The sequence below is a fragment of the Kryptolebias marmoratus genome, linkage group LG17 (genome assembly GCF_001649575.2).
Source record: "Kryptolebias marmoratus isolate JLee-2015 linkage group LG17, ASM164957v2, whole genome shotgun sequence".
NCBI lineage: Eukaryota > Metazoa > Chordata > Actinopteri > Cyprinodontiformes > Rivulidae > Kryptolebias > Kryptolebias marmoratus.
Genome location: NC_051446.1, coordinates 19,345,807 through 19,364,524, shown reverse-complemented (window position 1 = coordinate 19,364,524; position 18,718 = coordinate 19,345,807). Strand labels below are relative to the sequence as shown.

Genomic DNA, 18,718 nt, shown 5'->3' with positions numbered 1-18,718 from the left:
TCTTTTTAGTCTTAGTAGTTTTTCTTACGCAGTGAATCTTCGATGTGATCATAAAGATGAGCCCTTGTTTGTTTCACGCATGAACCAATCAAGGTGGTCGAGTCCTTGCACACATTGTGGAGTCAGCAGAGTGGCCGAAGCACTGTTGGTTAGACTGCATCGCTGCATGTGTTGCCCTCCATTTCATGCATACTTGCCAACTCTGTTCTGTGACTGCCTTGGTTGTCAGTTTGAAGGTGTAACCGTATTATGAATCGTTGCTGACATCCCCCTCATTCTCCCTCTTTTACTTCACTCGTGAAACTGATGCAGGGCGAAGGTGTCTGTAGCCCGGTTTTAAACTGTTGTGTGAAAGGGGGCTGGTGTTGTCAGTAAATATTTGCCGACTCAGGCACTCAGAGGAGGCTATGGCTCAATTGTAGAACTGAGCAAACCTGAAATTGTCACCATGTGTCCAGTAGTACTTATACTGTACCTATAGCAGCTAACATCTTTCTAATTGAAATGTCAAAAATATACATGAGGTCTTTTGAAACTCCAGCAACAGATTTCTTATCTCAGAAGTGGCAGAGGCAGTAGAGGGCAACAACAATTCCCTTTATACATACATTATTGGATACCTGTCCTGCTGTGCTTTTGCAAACAGGAGATCATTTTCTTCTGTGTAAGAGAAGAGCCAGTGGTGTTTCTCCACAAGGATGACGACTTTCTGCCGTACACCCCCCGGAGGAAGGAAAATCTTCACGAGAACCTTCATGGGCTGGAAAAAGAGGAGACGGGGGAACACCTAGAGCTGACCATCAGAAGCGAGGTCTCAAACATACAATCACTCCATGTCTAAGAAAAAAAACGAACTGTTTTTAACTCTATATTGATTATTAAAAATCCCGTCTTTCACAGCTTCATGACTTTGCCAAGCTCAACGAAAACATCTTCTACGTCTACAACAACATTGAGTTCTTTAAAGACGAGCCACAGAAGATATCGATCACGTGCGAGGAGGACATCCATGTGACTGAAGAGGTCTATAAGAGGCCGATGTTCACCATGCAGGGCTACAGGTTGTTATATTGTCACATTAAGCCCAATAGCTCACACACGATTGTTTTGCTTTACTTTCCTTTTTTTGTAGTGGGTGTAGAAACTAAAGATTGCTGCATCCTGTCAGTTGATTTATTGACATAACACTGCACTTCCTTTTCGGGCGAGTGAATGTGTTGTTCTCAGAGATGAGATCTGAAGGTCTTGTTCTTGATGTTGACATTTTGTAGATGAAGCATAATGATGTTTTGAAACAAGTCGAAATTGCAGGTGTTTATGTTGCTTAAGGAGCCATCACTGAACTTGTGATTCTGAGTTTTTACTTGACTAGATTAGGAAACGCAACATAAGGAAGCTCAAGTTTTGAGGTCTTGTTTATGTACAGAGTTCTCTGACCTACATAAGGGAAACATTGACACAACATGGACTCCAGGTTCAGCTCTGGGTGACAATCTGTGTTATTGCAGGTACTACAGATTACCACTACCAATGGAGGGAGCACCGCTGGAAGAAGACTTTGATGCATTTGTCAACATACTCAGGGTAAGCACATGTAAAAATGTCCATCGTGATGCAAGTCCATTATTTAAATCCTCCCCTTTCGGCTGTGCATTTCTTGTTGCCAGAAAAAGTTATTTATGACTAAAATACCGGAGAGTATCTGGATTCTCTCACTGCAGTGGTGGGAAGGTCACACTGGCTTCTATTTAATCCAAATTAAATCTCTCCTGTATGTGCAGTATATCACCTTATGAATATGATAGCTTAATCAAAGAGAGCCTGTAGCCAGTTTACGTCCGCTCCTCAGTCATGCGCTCGGTCTGGTTTCTGTCCTGCACTTCACTCATACAGAATGTTCTCCTCCTCTCATTTTTTTGCCCTTTTTTGGACTGACTTGCTGCAGCCAGTCGAGTTCCCTGTGGTTGGACAGTGCCTCCCTTTCTTTTTTTGTTTTTCTTTTTGGGATGCCAAACTTTTTATTTTGTCCATAAGCTTTTTGATAGAACTGAATTAAATTCATAAAAGTGAGTTTCAGAATGTGAATCCTAATGACTAATTAAAACAATCAGGTTTTAAAAACCTTTTTTTTCCCAACCAAAGAAATATAAATATATATAACTTGTCTCTAGCTAAACTGTGCTCATCAGGAGAATTATTAGTGCCTGTTGCTGAAAGGTGAAGGCAGAGCAATAATGTGTGTCTGTCTGTTACCAAAATATCTCATGAACCACTGGACAGAGAATAATCATTGGATCCAGTTCAAGATGGCCACCACAGTTAATCAACATTAGAAAAATGTCTATAACCCATTTATTTTACTACCATTGAACTAAACTTTGATTCGGTAGTAGCTGAGAGTTCGTCACAAAACAGTGAGTGTAGAATTTTGTGATGTCACACAAGATTGCGCGTAAAGTTATTTTCAAGATTTTCCCTAAAGGGCAACGACTTCAAGGCATGAAAGACAGCAGCTGATATTCATCCCTTCAAGATATACTGGGCCTTTAATTTTCTATTTGTTTAATATTCATGTTTTGCTGTTATGTTTTGATTAGCATGCCATTTCCACCTCAGTTATGTGATTCTGTTGTTCTTTACAGCCTCTAACTGTGTCAACTCTATTCTGTTGCATTTTTTTTTCTTTCTAGGAGAGCCCCAGCTTGTCTCTGGACCACAGCGCGTCCCGGCAGCTTCCTACTCTGCTCTTCAGCTGCCAGGTGGGCGTTGGCCGCACCAACCTCGCCATGATCCTGGGCACGTTAGTCATGAATCGCCTCAGTGGAGGCTCACAGCCGCCATCCCAGTAAGATCTCGGCATTAAATAAATCTGCAAATTAAAGGTCCCCATAACAATACAGCTTAAAACAGAATTTGATCGACCCGTTTTATGAAGGTGAGATGTTTGTTTTGTGTTGCAGAGTTGAGGAGGCAGCCACTTCAGAGCCCAGACCATTATTTCACGTCATCCAGTGTCTGATCAACAGGTTGCCTAATGGACAGCAGATCATGGAAGAGGTAATACAGATGAAGAGCATCAGTGTAAAAGAAAAAATAACATCTATATACTGGAAAACTGCAATTCCACAAAATCTTTCCGCAAGAACATAGAAATTAGCAGAATGCCAGCAAAGCACCACTAAGATCAAGTTCTTCTTGACCCACTTTCTTTTTCTATCAGCCAGCCAGAGTTTAAACTGTAGAAATCAGTTCCTTCAACTCGCAGAAAATGGCTCATCAGAGCTGGCTATCAAGAACGAGCGCCGTCTGACATTAGCAGCTGCAGCCTGGAGAGCAGTGGTGATAGAAGCGGGGCTAATTTACATAATTTTTTTTCATGCATAGGAAATCAGGCAAAGGTATAGAAGTGTATCTAAGAGGCTGTTCAGATGTGGGATTAGCATTCATACTCAATGCTGTCTTGAGTGAGCACCTGTGGTCAGACGGCAGCTTACATGCAATACACATGTAGTTTTGTGACACATCAACTGTTTGGAAGGAACAAATAAGATCTCAGTAGGTCTGGGAATGCATGCTTTTCACCTTAAATAAATATGTATTTTTAAAGAACAGACACCGTTGATAAATGTCTTTTCAATCAGGTGGATTTTCTTGTCTTGTTTTTACTTAAATTTATTTCTTTTTTGCAGGTTGACCACGCCATTACCTTGTGTTCAGAAATGCACAACATCAAGGAGGCGATATATGAGAACAAGAGTAAGCTTGAAGGGATTGGAGAAGATTATCAAATTCAGGTTAGTGATTATCTTTATTTTGGCTAATGGCAGCAGTTTTGAATTTCTCTTCATAGCCAGCACTCTGTGCTCTGAATGGCTCTCTTGTTCTCTGTTCAAAAAAGTCAGGGTGAGAGCATATTCAAAGGAAGATGTTGATTCTTATCAATTAGGGGTTCTAAGGTGGATTTGCTCTTTTTTCTTGTTTATTAGGAAGATAAATCTTGAGCTCTGTCACTCATAAATGTGGACTCTTTACAGGAGCAGCTAACACGAACAGATAATAAAGTTATCTTTAAATCTTTTAGGGAAGCAGTACCAAAGACTACTTTCTTAACAGAACAATGCAGAGCCTGGAGCGCTACTTCTACTTGATTGTATTTAATGCCTACCTTCATGAACAGGTACGTTCCGTTATTTTCCCAGCTTTTTTTTTGAACCGATGGAATTAAACAACTCAGCCGTGACTCTTTGTGTTCTCCAGTACCCTCTCGCCTTTGTGTCCAACTTCAGTCAGTGGATGTCCAGTCGCGCCTGGTTATACCGGCTACTGGCACGCATGAACGTATCGGAGCTGTCTGCTTCGGCTGAGCTGGTCACCAGAGGAGCCCGAGTCCTGGTGAGGAAATCAGGATCTTAAACAGAAACTTTAAAGATTTCTTTCTCTTGTTGTCCAGATTTTTAAAAGATTAGGCAAATCTGAGTAGAAGATGTTCTTTTGCATTCTGTTTTTGTGTACTGAGACACTTAGAAACCTGATGCTCTTAATCTCGTTAAAATATTTAAATTCCCTTATCTTTTCACACAGTCATGTCAACGGCTGCATGAATGTGGGACTTCTTTTCTTTTTTTTAAATTCAAGCTTGTTACTGTAATGACCGCCACCCACGCTGCCTCCCAAGCTCTCGTCTGCAACTTAACACGCTTTGCCTTTCACCTTGTAATTATTGCTCCGCTGCCTGTGTCTGAGCAGGTTGCTGATGAGTACTTGGCCCCCGACGTGCTCAGCACCGTCAAAGAGATGAAGGTGGCCAACTTCAGACGAGTGCCCAAGATGCCCGTTTATGGAGTGGCTCAGCCAACATCAGAGGTGCGGCGTGGCTCTTCTCGTCTCATCAAATTAACACCAATGCTCACATTTATTTGTCAGCGAGAAGCAGAACTTAATCATTAAAAACAAAAAAATATATAATGTTGATGGATTGAATGGAAAGGTTAAAGATTTCCATTTATCTTTTGGTGTGATTACACTGCTGCTTCCGTCTTGAGAAAACACAGGGAAGATAGACAATTAATGGCCTAGTTAGAGGTTGTAATTAGCATGAAAATGGAGTGGATGATTAAAGAATGAAAGAAGCAAGTGATATAATCCTGGTTTAAAAAAATGTTTTGTGATCATTAGTGTAATTTTTAATAGGTCGACTGTTCATCCTTGTCACCCACTGTGAACAGCCCATATCTATTGTATCTCTATGTTCATTAGTTTGTCATGTTGGTAAAATATGTCATGAACCACTGGACAGATTTGAATGAAACTCACACAAAGTGATCACTGGATGTCCAATTACAACTGATTGACATTTGGAGTCAACCCCATTCAAGTTGGCCACCACAGCTAATTGACATTAGCCAACACAAATATAGCTATAACTATAGCTATAATTTTATGTGGCAGTAGAGTCATTCTCTACACATACTCTGAGCGCTAACACTTCTTGCAATATTGCATAAGAATTTATAAAGCTTGACCAAAACGGCTATAATGCCCAGTTTTGTAATTATCATCTGTATTCATCCCTGTACTTTGGAATATTTACAAGTACAGATAAATTCATAGGAGTGACTCACGATTATTTCATAAAAACTTCCACGCCCACCGCAGGATGCTCCATCTGGACTTTGCAGTCCCTTCCTTTAATCATCAGTGTGCTCTCTGCAGGCGACTGGAGCCGTGTTGGCCCATCTGACGGATGAAAAGAGGAAGCACAGCCACGTGTTGTGGGTCAACCTGCACGAGGAGTTGGTGTTTGAAGGAAATGGGAAGATCTTTACTCCCAGGGAACCCTCATGTTTGGACCAGCCCATCCCTATCCCAACGAGTGACCCACAAGTGCTAGAGGTAGACAGAGAAATCTTTTTAGGGCAGCCTGTGTGAGATAATTTAAGTTTGATTTAGCTCTGGTTTTAAGTCGGTGTGGTTCTGTTTCATGTGCCCTTTTAGAAATTGGAAACGTCCCTGAAGGAGGAAATTCTGCGTGCTCAAAAGTGGCTGGAGGTGACACTAGAGCAGGAGAAACAGATGAAGATGTTTAAAAGCGGCCTGACGGTTCAGGAGATCTTCAACCAACAGAAAAGTTCCCACCAAGGCCTCATGTACAAACACATCCCAATGCCTGAGTGCTGCGCACCAAAGGCGGAGGTTAGATATGAGGGGATTAGAACACCAATAGGAATGGAAAAAAATGTGGCCTTGGGCTCCCTCTAGTGGTGAAGAATATTACTGTTACATTCAAGTTTACCACAATTAGCTTCCATACTGCACTTGTTTAAAGGTTACTTTGTATTTTTTTTTTTGAATGACTTATTCAGTTTCAAGTAAATTTGTCTTAAATAGTATTTATGATTTGATATTAATTTAACAAGCAGTCCTAAATTAAATTGATTAAAATTTTAATGTGATGCAATTTTAATCAAATTTGTATCTAAACATTTAAAAAAATTAAACTGAAAAATGTGACCACAAAAGGAAAAATTGTATTTTATTTTCCAGTCCAATATTGTGGTTAAGGTTGTGTACAGTTTTAGGTGAACTTTAAGTGGACTTACGTTTTGGTTTTTCAGGATTTTGATAAGCTGCTGGAGGCCATGAAGGGTGCTTTGGCTGAGGATTCCCTCTCAGCTTTTGTTTTTAGTTGCTCCAATGGCAGAAGCAGGTCCACGACCGCCATGGTTGTTGCAGTTTTGACTCTCTGGCACTTTAAAGTGAGTTAACATTCCTAGATTCTCTCAGAGTTAGTTAAGGCCTGTTATGTTTATAACCACTTAAATGACAACTCATTTTTCATTCACAGGGTTTCCCAGAGTGTGCTGATGAGGAGATTGTGAGCGTTCCTGATGCCAAGTACACAAAAGGAGAATTTGAGGTTTGTACACTTTCAAAAACAACCAAAGGTAAGGTAGAGGGTGTATGATGACTGTCTTTTGTTTGATTCTTAACAAAGGTAAATAAAAGCTACCAACCCAAACTTCATCAAAAGCTACTGACATCACTGGTTATAATATTATATTTATTATATATTTGAGTTTTCACATTACCCTAAGGAGCCTTTGGGATCATGGAAGACATGGAGTTTTTAATATATAAATAAACTGTTTTTGCAGGTTTTTCATGCTACTAGCAGCAACTTTTTTCCCTCTGGACTCTGTCTGCACGTATGATTAAAAACAGTGATCTAGTGTGACCAAAAGCCAAACCTTTTCTCTCCCGGACTGTGAAGCGTCTGTAGATTCAAAGTGCTGGTGCTTTTTTCTCGATTCAGAGATGTGACAGTGACTCAATACTTGGATCTGCTGGTCGTGTCCTCAGCGCTGTAAGCTTGTACAGAAAGAGGCCACTCTGCAGGCGCACAATACGGCATGCCAGTCACAGCAGAGTGGCCACCGGAGTTTCTTGGATACTCAGAGTGGTCGCCATGGCAACCTTGCCGGCCTTTGATTCAACCTCTTAAGGATATGGGATGTTGGCCATGTCTGTTGCTTTAACTTCCAAAAAGATGTTGCTAAAAACATTTGTTTGACAGGTAAAACAAAATGTAGCCCACTGCTTGAAGACACTTTATAAGTTTGGGTCCTCCCTTTTTTTTTTAGACTGTATGTGTGGTTTGTTTATTGAGTTCAGTTTCTTCAGTTACTCATTTGCTTCAGTCTTAAGTGTCTTAACATCAACAACAGAAAAGTCTGAAAATTGTCAGGCACACTGACAGGAGCAGACAGGACCTTGTCTGCATTTCCTGGCATTCACAGATGTTGGTTTTTGAACCGTGAACTGATAACAGGATTGTCCCATGTCATTAAAATTAAACTTTAAAGTTTAAATGAACGAACATGTGGATCAGCATGCAGTAGAACATGCACTAAAGGACATTCCTGATACATTTTCCATGCATGGGTTCTGTCTGCAGACCAGTTCCGCTCTGCAGTTTGGCTTTTTCCCCTTCTCTGACTTTAGGTTTTTCCTCATGCTATCATTAGCATCTGAAAGATACCAGCCACTAAGGGAACACCGACAAGGCCAAATTAGATGGCTTGGAGCTGTTTGCGACACTGTTGTGGTTTAACGTCACGTGCATGTGTTGGAAACGTGTCCCGTTTCTGCTAGGTCAACAAGTTAAACGAGCACACCGACACACATTTGCACCAACACGTTAAGTAGGTCAGCAGCGAGAGGCAGGAGTCTTTCCAGAGACACTGTAGGGTTTCAAAAACAAGCTACTGTGTTGAGAGAAATGTTTGTGGCTCTGCATACAGGGGTGTGTGAATACAAGACAGGATGAAAGACGAGGTCTGCAGCAAAGTACAAAACTGCAGCCATTATTACAAGTTTGAAGGTTTAAAATCACTAAAAGATCAAGATCTGGTTGTCCTGCCAAACTTCTTCTATAGTATAAAGATAAAAAGCACATTTATAACCGCTTTGAACGAGATTGATAGTTTTTTGGCGAGATGGGAGAATGTGTATGGGTAAAAGGTCATAAATCAGCACCATTTAAGTGTGTAAAAGCTATTTATTTTAAAATATCTCAATGATCCATGTATTGCATTCTGAACCGTCTTGTAGCTCCGCTCTGCACAAACTCAAAGAAAATGAGAAAAATCAGCTGACATTCAAACTTACATCATTTGCAATAAAGTCATGTAGGTTACTTTGAATGAACTGTTAGAAGTTTGCATTTACTTCATCTGTCAGCATGCTGTTCTGATTCATTCATAAATAAAAACCATCTTGAAGGAGGTGTTAGAGTTTGTAAGCACTTGCAGGAAGCATTCTCAAAACATTTGGCTGGGAACACTTCGCATAACAGTGTTCCTCTTTTCAGGTTGTGATGCAGCTCGTTCGTCTTCTCCCCGATGGCTACAGGATGAAGAAGGAGGTGGACATGGCACTGGATACGGTCAGCGAGACCATGACCCCCATGCACTATCACCTGAGAGAGATCATTATCTGCACTTACAGACAGGTAAGTGGTTTTCATTAACTATTCTCGAGGATGAAGGAAAACAGTTTTACTGGTAAAATAAAAGAAATATGGGTTGGAGCTGAGAATTTGAGTTAGGCATTGAGGATCAGGGAAAATGTTTTGAATGAAAGCAATAAAGTCATGACACAATTTGATGTCATTTTTTTTTCTCTCTCTAAAGAGGTTGAGTCATAAAAATAAGCATGCACTGCATTTATGAACACTTTTCATGGATACAAGTTGCATGTTGAGATTTGGGTTGCAGTTTCACTTGAAGGCCTGTAGATGGCCTCAAGAGCTAGTTTTTATGGAGTTTGGTCCCATAAGCATCAATGAGAGGAATGCACCGCTTTGTAAGATGTGCTGCACACTGAAATCATTTTTAACTCGACTCATGTCTAAAACCCAATGGACTTCTTTTAGTTTCATAATGGAAAAATGGTGAGATAGGGGAAAAGGCAGAAAAAGAAATAATTGCTTATGGAATTTTGAGACCTGATTTGTTGAAATCTCGGGGGCCAAGTTCTGTTATGAGGTGTCAGTTGCTTACTTTTCCTGACACATTATATGTCTTTTAACCCATAGTTTATAAATAAGGTTAAACAACAAGGTAGGTGGAAACAGCTGAGATAGAAGAACTTTTAAGTTTTGAATTGTGAAAAAGAAAGCAAATCGTTCTGTTTCACTTCTGGAAAGTCTTCTCAGATTTTCTGTTTAATTCATGAGGCATAAAAGGGAAAATGTAGATTGTACTAAGATTCTTCTCTCATGGCTACTTTTTTTTAGCTTCAGAAGGACTAAAACTACTCTGTTTTAGCCATTTGTGATGCAGACTAATCATGGTGCCCCTGCTCACCGTCAGCCGCTCTCGGCACACTGGAGGCACCCGGTCCTGTCTCCACCATATCAATGGGCTTCATTGTCCTCCAAACTCTGCTTTTTACACATATTCTCTCTCTGCCTGTCATATCCTGATGCCAAGTTCCAGGAAAAAAGCCTTCATGTCTGCTCACTTTCTGCTATTATAATAATGTGTATAATAATGTTTTTTTTAACTTACCTATTTCTGATTAACATATGTTTATATGTACTAGAAATATATACTAGATGAAAAACTTGGAAAATCAGATTTGCTGTACTTTTTACTGTTATTATGAGTATAAATGATGGCCAGAACAACAAACATGATGCCCAAAATGTTTGAAAGTGGATTTATCTTCGAGGATCTCAGGTTGGCACCGTGCTCATGTTGCAGTTTTTCTCTGTCTGTCTGAACCACCAGGCCAAGCCATAAACAGTGCCAGATGTTGCTAAACCGGCAGGCAGCAGAAAGGAGAAAAGGGGGGGAAAAGGGGAAAATTTTATCCCCCCACCTTGAGCCCTCCTCCTCTAGAACACTCTTCTTCTCCCTTTTGACTTCCCCCCACTTTGACAGTGGTTGGAAAAGTGTGCAGTTGATACTCTGGGACCCAGTTCCTCCGATACTAATCCCTCAAAGCCGATAAATTCTTTCACACTGGGGGCAACGCAATGGGGTGCTCTCTTTCTTCTTCTTCTGTCTCCTGCACAGAAATGGTCCGGAGTGGCCTTTCTTTATTTTGAGAAAATTGCTTTAATCAGCCTCTGCTTTCGCTTTGATACGACTCAGTTTTACTGTGAAGTCTTGCAGCGTTCATTATTTTTACAGTCTTTATCATAAAATGTCAGTTTATTTCCAGCTTTCCCCTCCTTCCTGTTTGACTGTTGAAGCTGTTATATATCATAGGCCTGCACCTTCTGTGTTTCCTATTATAGTACCACATTTCAATAAACAGTTACATTTCGCTGCCTTTCCAGGACATCATCAGTTCGCTCAGTGTGCCCAGTGTTGGCTTTCAGTCCAACAGGCTGCAGATTGCACGGCCTTGACTGATTTATTTCCAAGCAGCATGCACTCAGTGACCCGAGAGCGTGATCACTGAAGATCGCTGGCTTCCACCCAGCCTTCCAAAAGGTTGTTGAAAACTTCCGAACCCGGCCGGTCTCGAGAAACCCAAATTGCAATCCTCATTCGCTGGGCAAAAGTCGCCGCGACTTTCCCCGGTCACCTTTTGTCAAAACTTTGAGGCTTTTCCACCCAGGTGCCGAGAAACACAAGGGAAGCGAGTGGGAGAGCCGCAAATCATGCTTCCTCTGTGTGTGTGCAAAGAATTGCGCTCATGGTTTGGACGGGGCAGTGGAAAAAATATTTTTCAGAGATGTGAGCAGGTTTTTCTTCAGGAAAAGGTAGAGCACATCTGTAGGACAGAAGCCAGAGGAAGTTCACGGATGTTGAAAGGGCCGCTGCTGTGCTGACAGCAGGATTAATTTAAGAATAATAAACTGAGAATTTGAATCAAATAGGGAAGTAGGACGTAATGGACAGATTACAATACTTTTCTGTTTTGAAACATTTATTTTGCAGATTTTCACTTTTCTGCCACCTGTGTCTCTTTGGCTCAAGGCTCTTAGAGCGAATAGTTTTCTTACTTTAGATGACCACTCGGCAAAGTGAGACATTTGAAAGGTTGAGCTTGCAATAGTCTGCAGATTTACTGACATGGCAACAAAACCCACAGAAGCAAAGTTTGATGGTTCTTCTTGATTTAGGTGTATTTTGGCTTACAGTTGGGCCAAAAGGCTCCGATTTGGATCCAGCAAAGGGTGGCAGTGGAAAGTCCAAGGACATCCTTGTTTTTATTCACAATTAACATCTTTCTATGTGGAAATCCAAGCAGCAGCATTTGTTTATTTCCATCTCAGTGGATGCACGCACCTGACATTAATGACCTTGCCTTTCTGTGCAATCAATGAGAGTCAAACTGTGTTGTCTGACAGCACTCTTAGAGGGTAAATACACCATCACTTTGTGAGTGACAGCAGGATATTCACTGCTGCTTTGACTCATCTGGTTGCCTGACTCAGGTAGACCTACAACATTAGCTTGTATGCACTGTCAAAACAATAGCTGTCAATTTATTTGAGTTACCAGCAGTGAAGTCGAGATATAGATCTAATATTTTTGGTGCACCTCTACTACAACACATTTATCTTGTGTACTTGTATTACTAAAAGGAATTAGTGAAAATATTGTGGAAAAAATGTGGTATGAAAACAAAATATTCATTTATTTACGCAAATCTGTTCTTAATCTCATAAAGGGCGTGCATGTGTGTAAGGAAATTAATATTTGGCCTGTAAATCTACAGAAACACTCAAACAACAGGACCTCGTGGAGGCAATCAAAGGCACAGCAAGTCTTTTCCTTCACTTTTTATTACAAGTCCCACATTTTCATTACTCTTGTGCCCAGTGGACTTGGACATCACATTTATGCAAAAATGTGTAAGGGGCTGCACACTGCACTCTGAAACGGGCCCTTTTATTTGTATTTCACCGAGAATAAGGCATATCCTGTAAGTTTAAGGTTAAAAACCCAACTGGCTGCATTATTTCTTATTTAGTTAACATTAAATTAGTTCCAAATCATTCAAGTATTATGCATGAATTACTTGAAAATGATACTTTACATTAATTAGTTAAGAGCCTTATTTATGAACTGAAAGTAGAAGATTTGGAAGCCTGTTTGCATCAGGCACCGCAGCCAAACAAAAAGAAATATTCTTTGTGCTTTTGCACACAGTTAACTTCATAACTGAGCTGTTTATGCAGTTTGGAATTGTCTGCAGTAATATTAAGTAAGCTGCAAAGTTTTTCTGTTTTTAAAAATGTTTTCCTCACCAAAGACCTCATCAATAATAAGTCAGATAAGTCAGTTGAAAGCATCCACTTTTCTCCTGATTTAAGTTTCTGTTGTTTTACCTGCTAAAAAAAAGAAAGAAAATGATTTTGTGTCCAAAGATTTCAGTTATGAAAGTTGTTAAATGTTAACTGTGAGGTGTATTTAGGATCATCACCTTGTTGTTGAAGGTATTCTTATTTTACCTTTAGCCTTTTTTTTAATCTTTTACAAACAGTGGGCTGTTTGCTTGCCTTTAATTGAGTTTGTTCTCCCCCACCAGTAAAATTTGTGCCTCTGGCTGCTGCTGAAGTTCAAAGTAGCATTGATCCACCCCCGTTTTTTTTAGTGTTCGTCTCATTAACTTTCGAGTCCTGTTTTCTCTAAACATATATTTGCTAAATGCAGCCAGAAAGGAAAAACTATTCTAATTTCATTCTCCAACAGGACTCATTTCTAATATGAATTTGCTTAAAGATACACAAAAGGTTTTCTTGCAGTTTGCATGTAAAGTTTTGTGCAGGTAAATATTGTTGCACTATAGAGCAGTACACCACAACTCAATTCAGATATTGTGAACAAGTCTTTTTATATCCAGAAAAAAATCCCTCTAGGTCAGGGCTGAACTCATTAAACCTTTTCTTCAGAGCTTATATTCAATTTGCATAATTCTTTTTTCTCGCTGTTTTTTTAGATGTTGTCACCACTTGTTTGCATTTCTCCTCAGCAGGTTAGTAGTTACTGTAAATGTTAACAAACATAAACTAATGATCAAACTGGTTAGCAGGTTTTATGTTCATGGTCACGTTCGTCTTCTCTTTGCAATAACTTGCAGGTTTACCAAATTTAGAGAAATAAATGTCTTTGTTTTGCTGCAGAAGCAAAATACTGTTTAAAAAAAAAAAAGCTAAGTTGGTTTGTGGCCTTGACGTCACATCAACTATGTCCACTTTTCACACGCTGTCTGAAAATGCACCAGTCCGAGTTAGACTGTAGCTGCAAAGTCTCAGCCAGTGCCTGCAGTTATCTTGATGTTGTGATGCCTTCACACTTCACCTGCCTTTTTGTTCTGCCTACTAGTCTGCCCACTTTACTGGAACACAGCATCTCAGACAGGCTTTTTGCTTTGACTCCCCTCTTATACCCCCACACTTCCTTCTGTTCTCAGAACAGTGGTTCAACTCCCCCCCNCATTGTTGTAGTCATAGAGACTAAAAATAACCACCTCCAAAACCATTCAGATGTGTTAAAGCATGCTCCCAGTAGCTGTGGTCCTGGTGTGTGTCATATCCTGTTAAGCCTCAATACGTTAGCGCGGAAAGGTTAATTTTTTTCACACTTGCTCGCTGCTAGCACTGAATAAATCAGGAAGACAGTTGCATCTGTAGGACGTGGACATACAGGATGCCACAGCACTGAGGCTGTGTTTCATACCTGAGGACAGAAGATAACTACAGAGTTAACTGCTCCTGTAAAGCCTAAAGCTCAAACAGTCAGTAAAGAACTTTCAAACCTAACTTGCCAAATTGAATTTTTTTTTTTTTTTTTTTTTACATCAAGACATTTCACAGAGCATGTTGATTCATTACTGGAAGTTGTTCTTGTACAAACACACCTGGTTTTGAAGTTTTGCAACTCTACTGTCAAAGAAGGCACCAGCTTCTGAATGAATGAATGAAACGCATTTCCTGCTGCTGAGCCAATAAATCCACCATCAGTTCCTCCTCCTTTACATAGTCTGGAACATTCAAATATACTCTTATCTTCCCAGGGAAAAAAAGCATGTTGTCCTTACTTTGGTAATCACTAATTTTTTAAGTGCCCTGTGATTTTTATTTGCATGCGCAGCTTCTCTGCAAGTTTAGAAAAGAAAAGCAAGTGTTTGTGCTGTTCTGGCTAACGTCTTTAAAAAGAAAAATGACAAAGTTCTGAAAACATGTTGCTATATTTAACACTTATTGGCTTTTTTTGACAAGTCATGTAAATTAAGTTAGTGAAAATCACTAAAAGCACATTTTACTGTGTGAAAACATACATTCATGGTCAAAGAAAACAAGCTTTACTGTGTTGGCTGGTAAAAATTCTTCCTGGGTCAAAGCGTTTGTGCCATAAGTATAGTTGGTAAACTCAACCTTGACAGGTTTGCGGAACCTTTAAAACAGGTCGTCATCATGTCCCTCCGTATCGGTTTGCTTTCTGTTACCAACCAGAATCTACGCAGCAAGTTATTTGTGGCCACGACTACAAATTTGGCCTGAAGGACTCCAGATATTAACTGCGTAATTAGCTGTAGCACACCGACATGCCATTTTACCGCCTTATTGTTGGGTTTACACACACCAGATTGTTTGTACTTTGATAGCTCAGTAAATGATTGATTAAAAATGGGAGTCTCTAAGTGCTGTGTTGCCAGGCATGTGCATGTACAGAATGCACCATAATGTGTGTGGTTAATGTGGGCAGATCTTCCAGGCTGTGCGTAGGCTAAGTTGATTAGGTCCGTCTCCTCCTTTGGCATTCTTTGCTCACCATACATCTCATGTATTTATGCTTGTTTATAGGTTAGAGAAATTAAAAGTCCTTAATCGTTTATTGTACTGTTTCTTTTGCTGCTTTGAGTTATATCTCAGGGTTATTTTAGTTTGGCAACAGCAGTCAGGTATTGAGTTAAATTATACAGGAAAATTAAATGTGCTTTCAGTCACTGATCCAGGAGACTTAAGTTGTTAGTGTGAGAAAGTTCTTGTCTTGATGGACAGATTGTATAGAGCTTTGTTTATACTGTGTTTGGATTGACATAGCTTACTTCTAATATCCACCTCAGCTTTGACGTCACGATTTAATCATCACAGTGTGGCTGGAAAAAGAGCGAGGATTGGAATCTGCAAAAACCATTACCGGAGAGGCATCTTCGTCTTTTTCTCCCACTGGCTGCTGTACGGCTTCTCTGTGCCTTTAAAACAGGAGTTCTGAGCACTGTCTTCATCTATAAAGATCAGTTTTTCAACTTGAGGCCAGATGATGTATAACTTTGCTCTGCTACTGGCCAACCTGGCAAGGCAAAGGTACTAAGTGGGTGGATGTTCTTTTTTTTTTCCTTCTTCTTTATTTTTTACAACATTGCAGTGGGTGTGCAGGATGTGTACCCTGAAAAAATAGTAAAAGTAATAGTTCTAAATACCTTTGACACTTTTGAACCTTTTAATTACTGTATAAGGGATGAACAAATGGATGAAAGATGGTTCTAATGCATCATATTCTTTTTAGCTGGCAGAATAAAAAAAAAGGAAGATGCACTTTGCTACTTCAGGTAATGCAGCTCAAATTATGTCTTTCTGGTTCTGAGTGATGATGCATAATATTTTTCTTGCTGACCCATATATCAAAGGGCAAATTTTGTGCATCAAGATTGCAAAAAAATAAAATGTCTTACATATAGCCCAGAAAAAGCAAAATACTAAAGAATGACACAGTTTAAAATATAAAAAAGGAGTCAGGGTTTTCTATATTTTTTAATAATTTTAGCATTTTAGCAACCAAATAAGCTTCTATTCTGAGAATTCATCTTCCACCAAAAGCACCAATTTTAACCTCTAAACTGTTCTACGTCCATCAATATTACATGTTTTTTTTTACATTAACATAATCTGTTTATTTATTGTTTTTGTTTTCGTAACTATTCTCTCGACTGCAGCTGCCTATTCCTAAATTTGCACGTCTTTTTCAGCTTTATTAAATTAGAGAATATCTAATGTCTTGACAATTAAAAAAAAATGTTTAAAGAGATAATTTTTTAGCGCTTTGCATAAAATGATCCTACCCTTATGGATCTCTGTTTTTAAGATTACTGTTGATTTGCTGCAGCTTTAGGCTCAGAGAAAATCTTTTTGGTTCAAGTCTCTGACAAAAAGTCTTTACAAGGAATGTCACAAAGAGGAAAAAAATTGGCCTAGCGTCTGGCAACAGTTAGAGCTTTCTGAGTCATTTGACATTGTTTTGTTAAAAATAAAAGGCAATGTAATGCATGTTAATGAGGATGACTTATTTATGCTATCTGTCGTATGTGTAGATGTCTTTGTTCATATACAACTGCAAAAAAAATTCTAGTTTCTCACACTCAAGAGCCACAGTGTTGAGTGTCTTTGGAAGCATATCAGATAATTGCAAGATCTGTGGATCAGCAACTTCAGGGACTTTAATAATTTAGTTTGAGTTCAGTTTTGATCTGATGTATGATGAATCACGGATAAGTAATTATTTATAAAGATTGGCTTTGACTTAGATTTTACTTGCATCAATGCTGGACTGGATGTAAAAGATTTTTTGTGCTGGTTATAGAAATATTGTAGTAGAACTTTTTATGTGTCCTTGATGAGCTTTGTTTGACCTTTGCACCAAAAGTTGTAGTTGTGTTTACACTGATGAACCTCAAAGCTGCATTTTGTCTGATTATTTCTTAATAAATCAGTGTGTTGCCTGGCTTCTATCAAGGTCAGACATTTTCTTCTTGTAACCTGATCCACTGGACCAACTTCTTTAAGGTATAAACTCCTTAGACTTAACAGTTTTTATCTTAGCTGAGCCAAATTATTCTCGATTGAGCACAATTCAGATAACTTGCTACATTTACGTCTTGGTTTGGGTCCAGATTTTTAAAAAAAGTTAACATATATGCTTGACCATGAGATGTTTACTCATTGACTCAAGAAACCATGTGTAGACCGCCTGTCCACTCTAGACATGCTAGAGTTTGGTTTGGGATTTGGTGGGAGGTGTTCTCGTGGAGTCGGATGAATAGCTGTTTGTGCAAACTTGTGTGGGAAGGGCTAACACGGGTTGGCCTTTTTACCTCGGCATCCCCATCAACTGGTAATTGACACCATATGTCAAACAGACAAACCTCCCCATGATACGCACCTCTCGCTTCAGTGCTCAAATACACGAGGCGGCGATAAGTTAGGCCCGCGGCAATTCGTTGATCCCTCTAGTTGCTCTGTGTGTTTAAAAATATCTGGGGAAAAATTAAATTACATCATCAAAAAAGCCCTTTAACTAGGAAGTTATTTGATTAAAAGGTTTATTGGTTCTCAGTTGTTTCACAATCTGTGACGTCTCACATTGAATTTGTCATCTTGCAGTTATTGTTTTCACATCAGTAAGTGTTCACCTTTAATCATGTATGTATTCAGCTGAGTGAATCAGACACTTCTCTTTGAGGTAAGGCTGACTTTACATGCCCATTTGGTTGAATGGGTACAAATTAGAGTGGATGATGGTAAGTAGTCAAGACACCCTTGCAAAAGCTGCAGCTGTAGTCTTACAGAAACTGATGGTTCAGTGGTCCTGGTATCGTATAAAAGCTGTAAAATGGACTCAGACACAAGACAGTAATTTGACATATCCAAAGATGATATTCCTTTTTCTTTAAATTGGGAAACTCAAGCTCAGACTTGTTTTCAACCCTGCCTTCCTAATATAAGTGATAAGGAGTTCAAAGACAAACTGTCATGTATCATGTTATTGCTGTGAATGATTTATGCTTTTCTTTCTTTTTTTTGGCATAGTTCACTGTGAGGATTTGAATCTGAATGTAAGTGTTAGGATTTATTGAAAGCATCTTTACTGTTATTTAATAATAAGCAGGCACTACTCATTGCCTACCTTTTTGAGTGTTGGACTTGTGGAAACAAGACAAGATCAGGCTGCTGTTTTACATGTAAAACCCTTTTTTTGTATAAAACATTATAAACATGAGCATGAGTTTGGTTGTACATTTGATGTAAAATGTGTTTATATTTTAGACATACTTGGAAGCTGTGACATCTGGGATATATTGCTTTTTGTGATCATGATGTGTTTTGATGCTAAGAATAAGATTAAGATTTAAGACAACATTATATTCAAACATTGCAGCAAGGCTCCTAACTGGAACAAATAAAATGACACATGAC

The 18,718-nt window shown here is 39.3% G+C and overlaps 1 protein-coding gene across 7 annotated transcripts in view; it reads left to right on the top strand.

The window, feature by feature from the left end:
- pald1a (phosphatase domain containing paladin 1a) overlaps window positions 1-18,718 on the top strand; it is a 47,826-nt gene that overhangs the window by 14,797 nt on the left and 14,311 nt on the right. For all 7 annotated transcript variants that reach the window (XM_017438946.3, XM_017438954.3, XM_017438995.3 and 4 more), the window contains exons 5-18: window positions 647-811; window positions 901-1,061; window positions 1,509-1,584; window positions 2,691-2,845; window positions 2,961-3,057; window positions 3,690-3,794; window positions 4,082-4,177; window positions 4,258-4,392; window positions 4,747-4,863; window positions 5,713-5,892; window positions 5,995-6,192; window positions 6,615-6,755; window positions 6,845-6,916; window positions 8,870-9,010. In XM_017438946.3, the coding sequence (XP_017294435.1) occupies window positions 647-811; window positions 901-1,061; window positions 1,509-1,584; window positions 2,691-2,845; window positions 2,961-3,057; window positions 3,690-3,794; window positions 4,082-4,177; window positions 4,258-4,392; window positions 4,747-4,863; window positions 5,713-5,892; window positions 5,995-6,192; window positions 6,615-6,755; window positions 6,845-6,916; window positions 8,870-9,010 (1,839 nt within the window). The remainder of the gene's footprint in view (window positions 1-646; window positions 812-900; window positions 1,062-1,508; window positions 1,585-2,690; window positions 2,846-2,960; window positions 3,058-3,689; window positions 3,795-4,081; window positions 4,178-4,257; window positions 4,393-4,746; window positions 4,864-5,712; window positions 5,893-5,994; window positions 6,193-6,614; window positions 6,756-6,844; window positions 6,917-8,869; window positions 9,011-18,718) is intronic.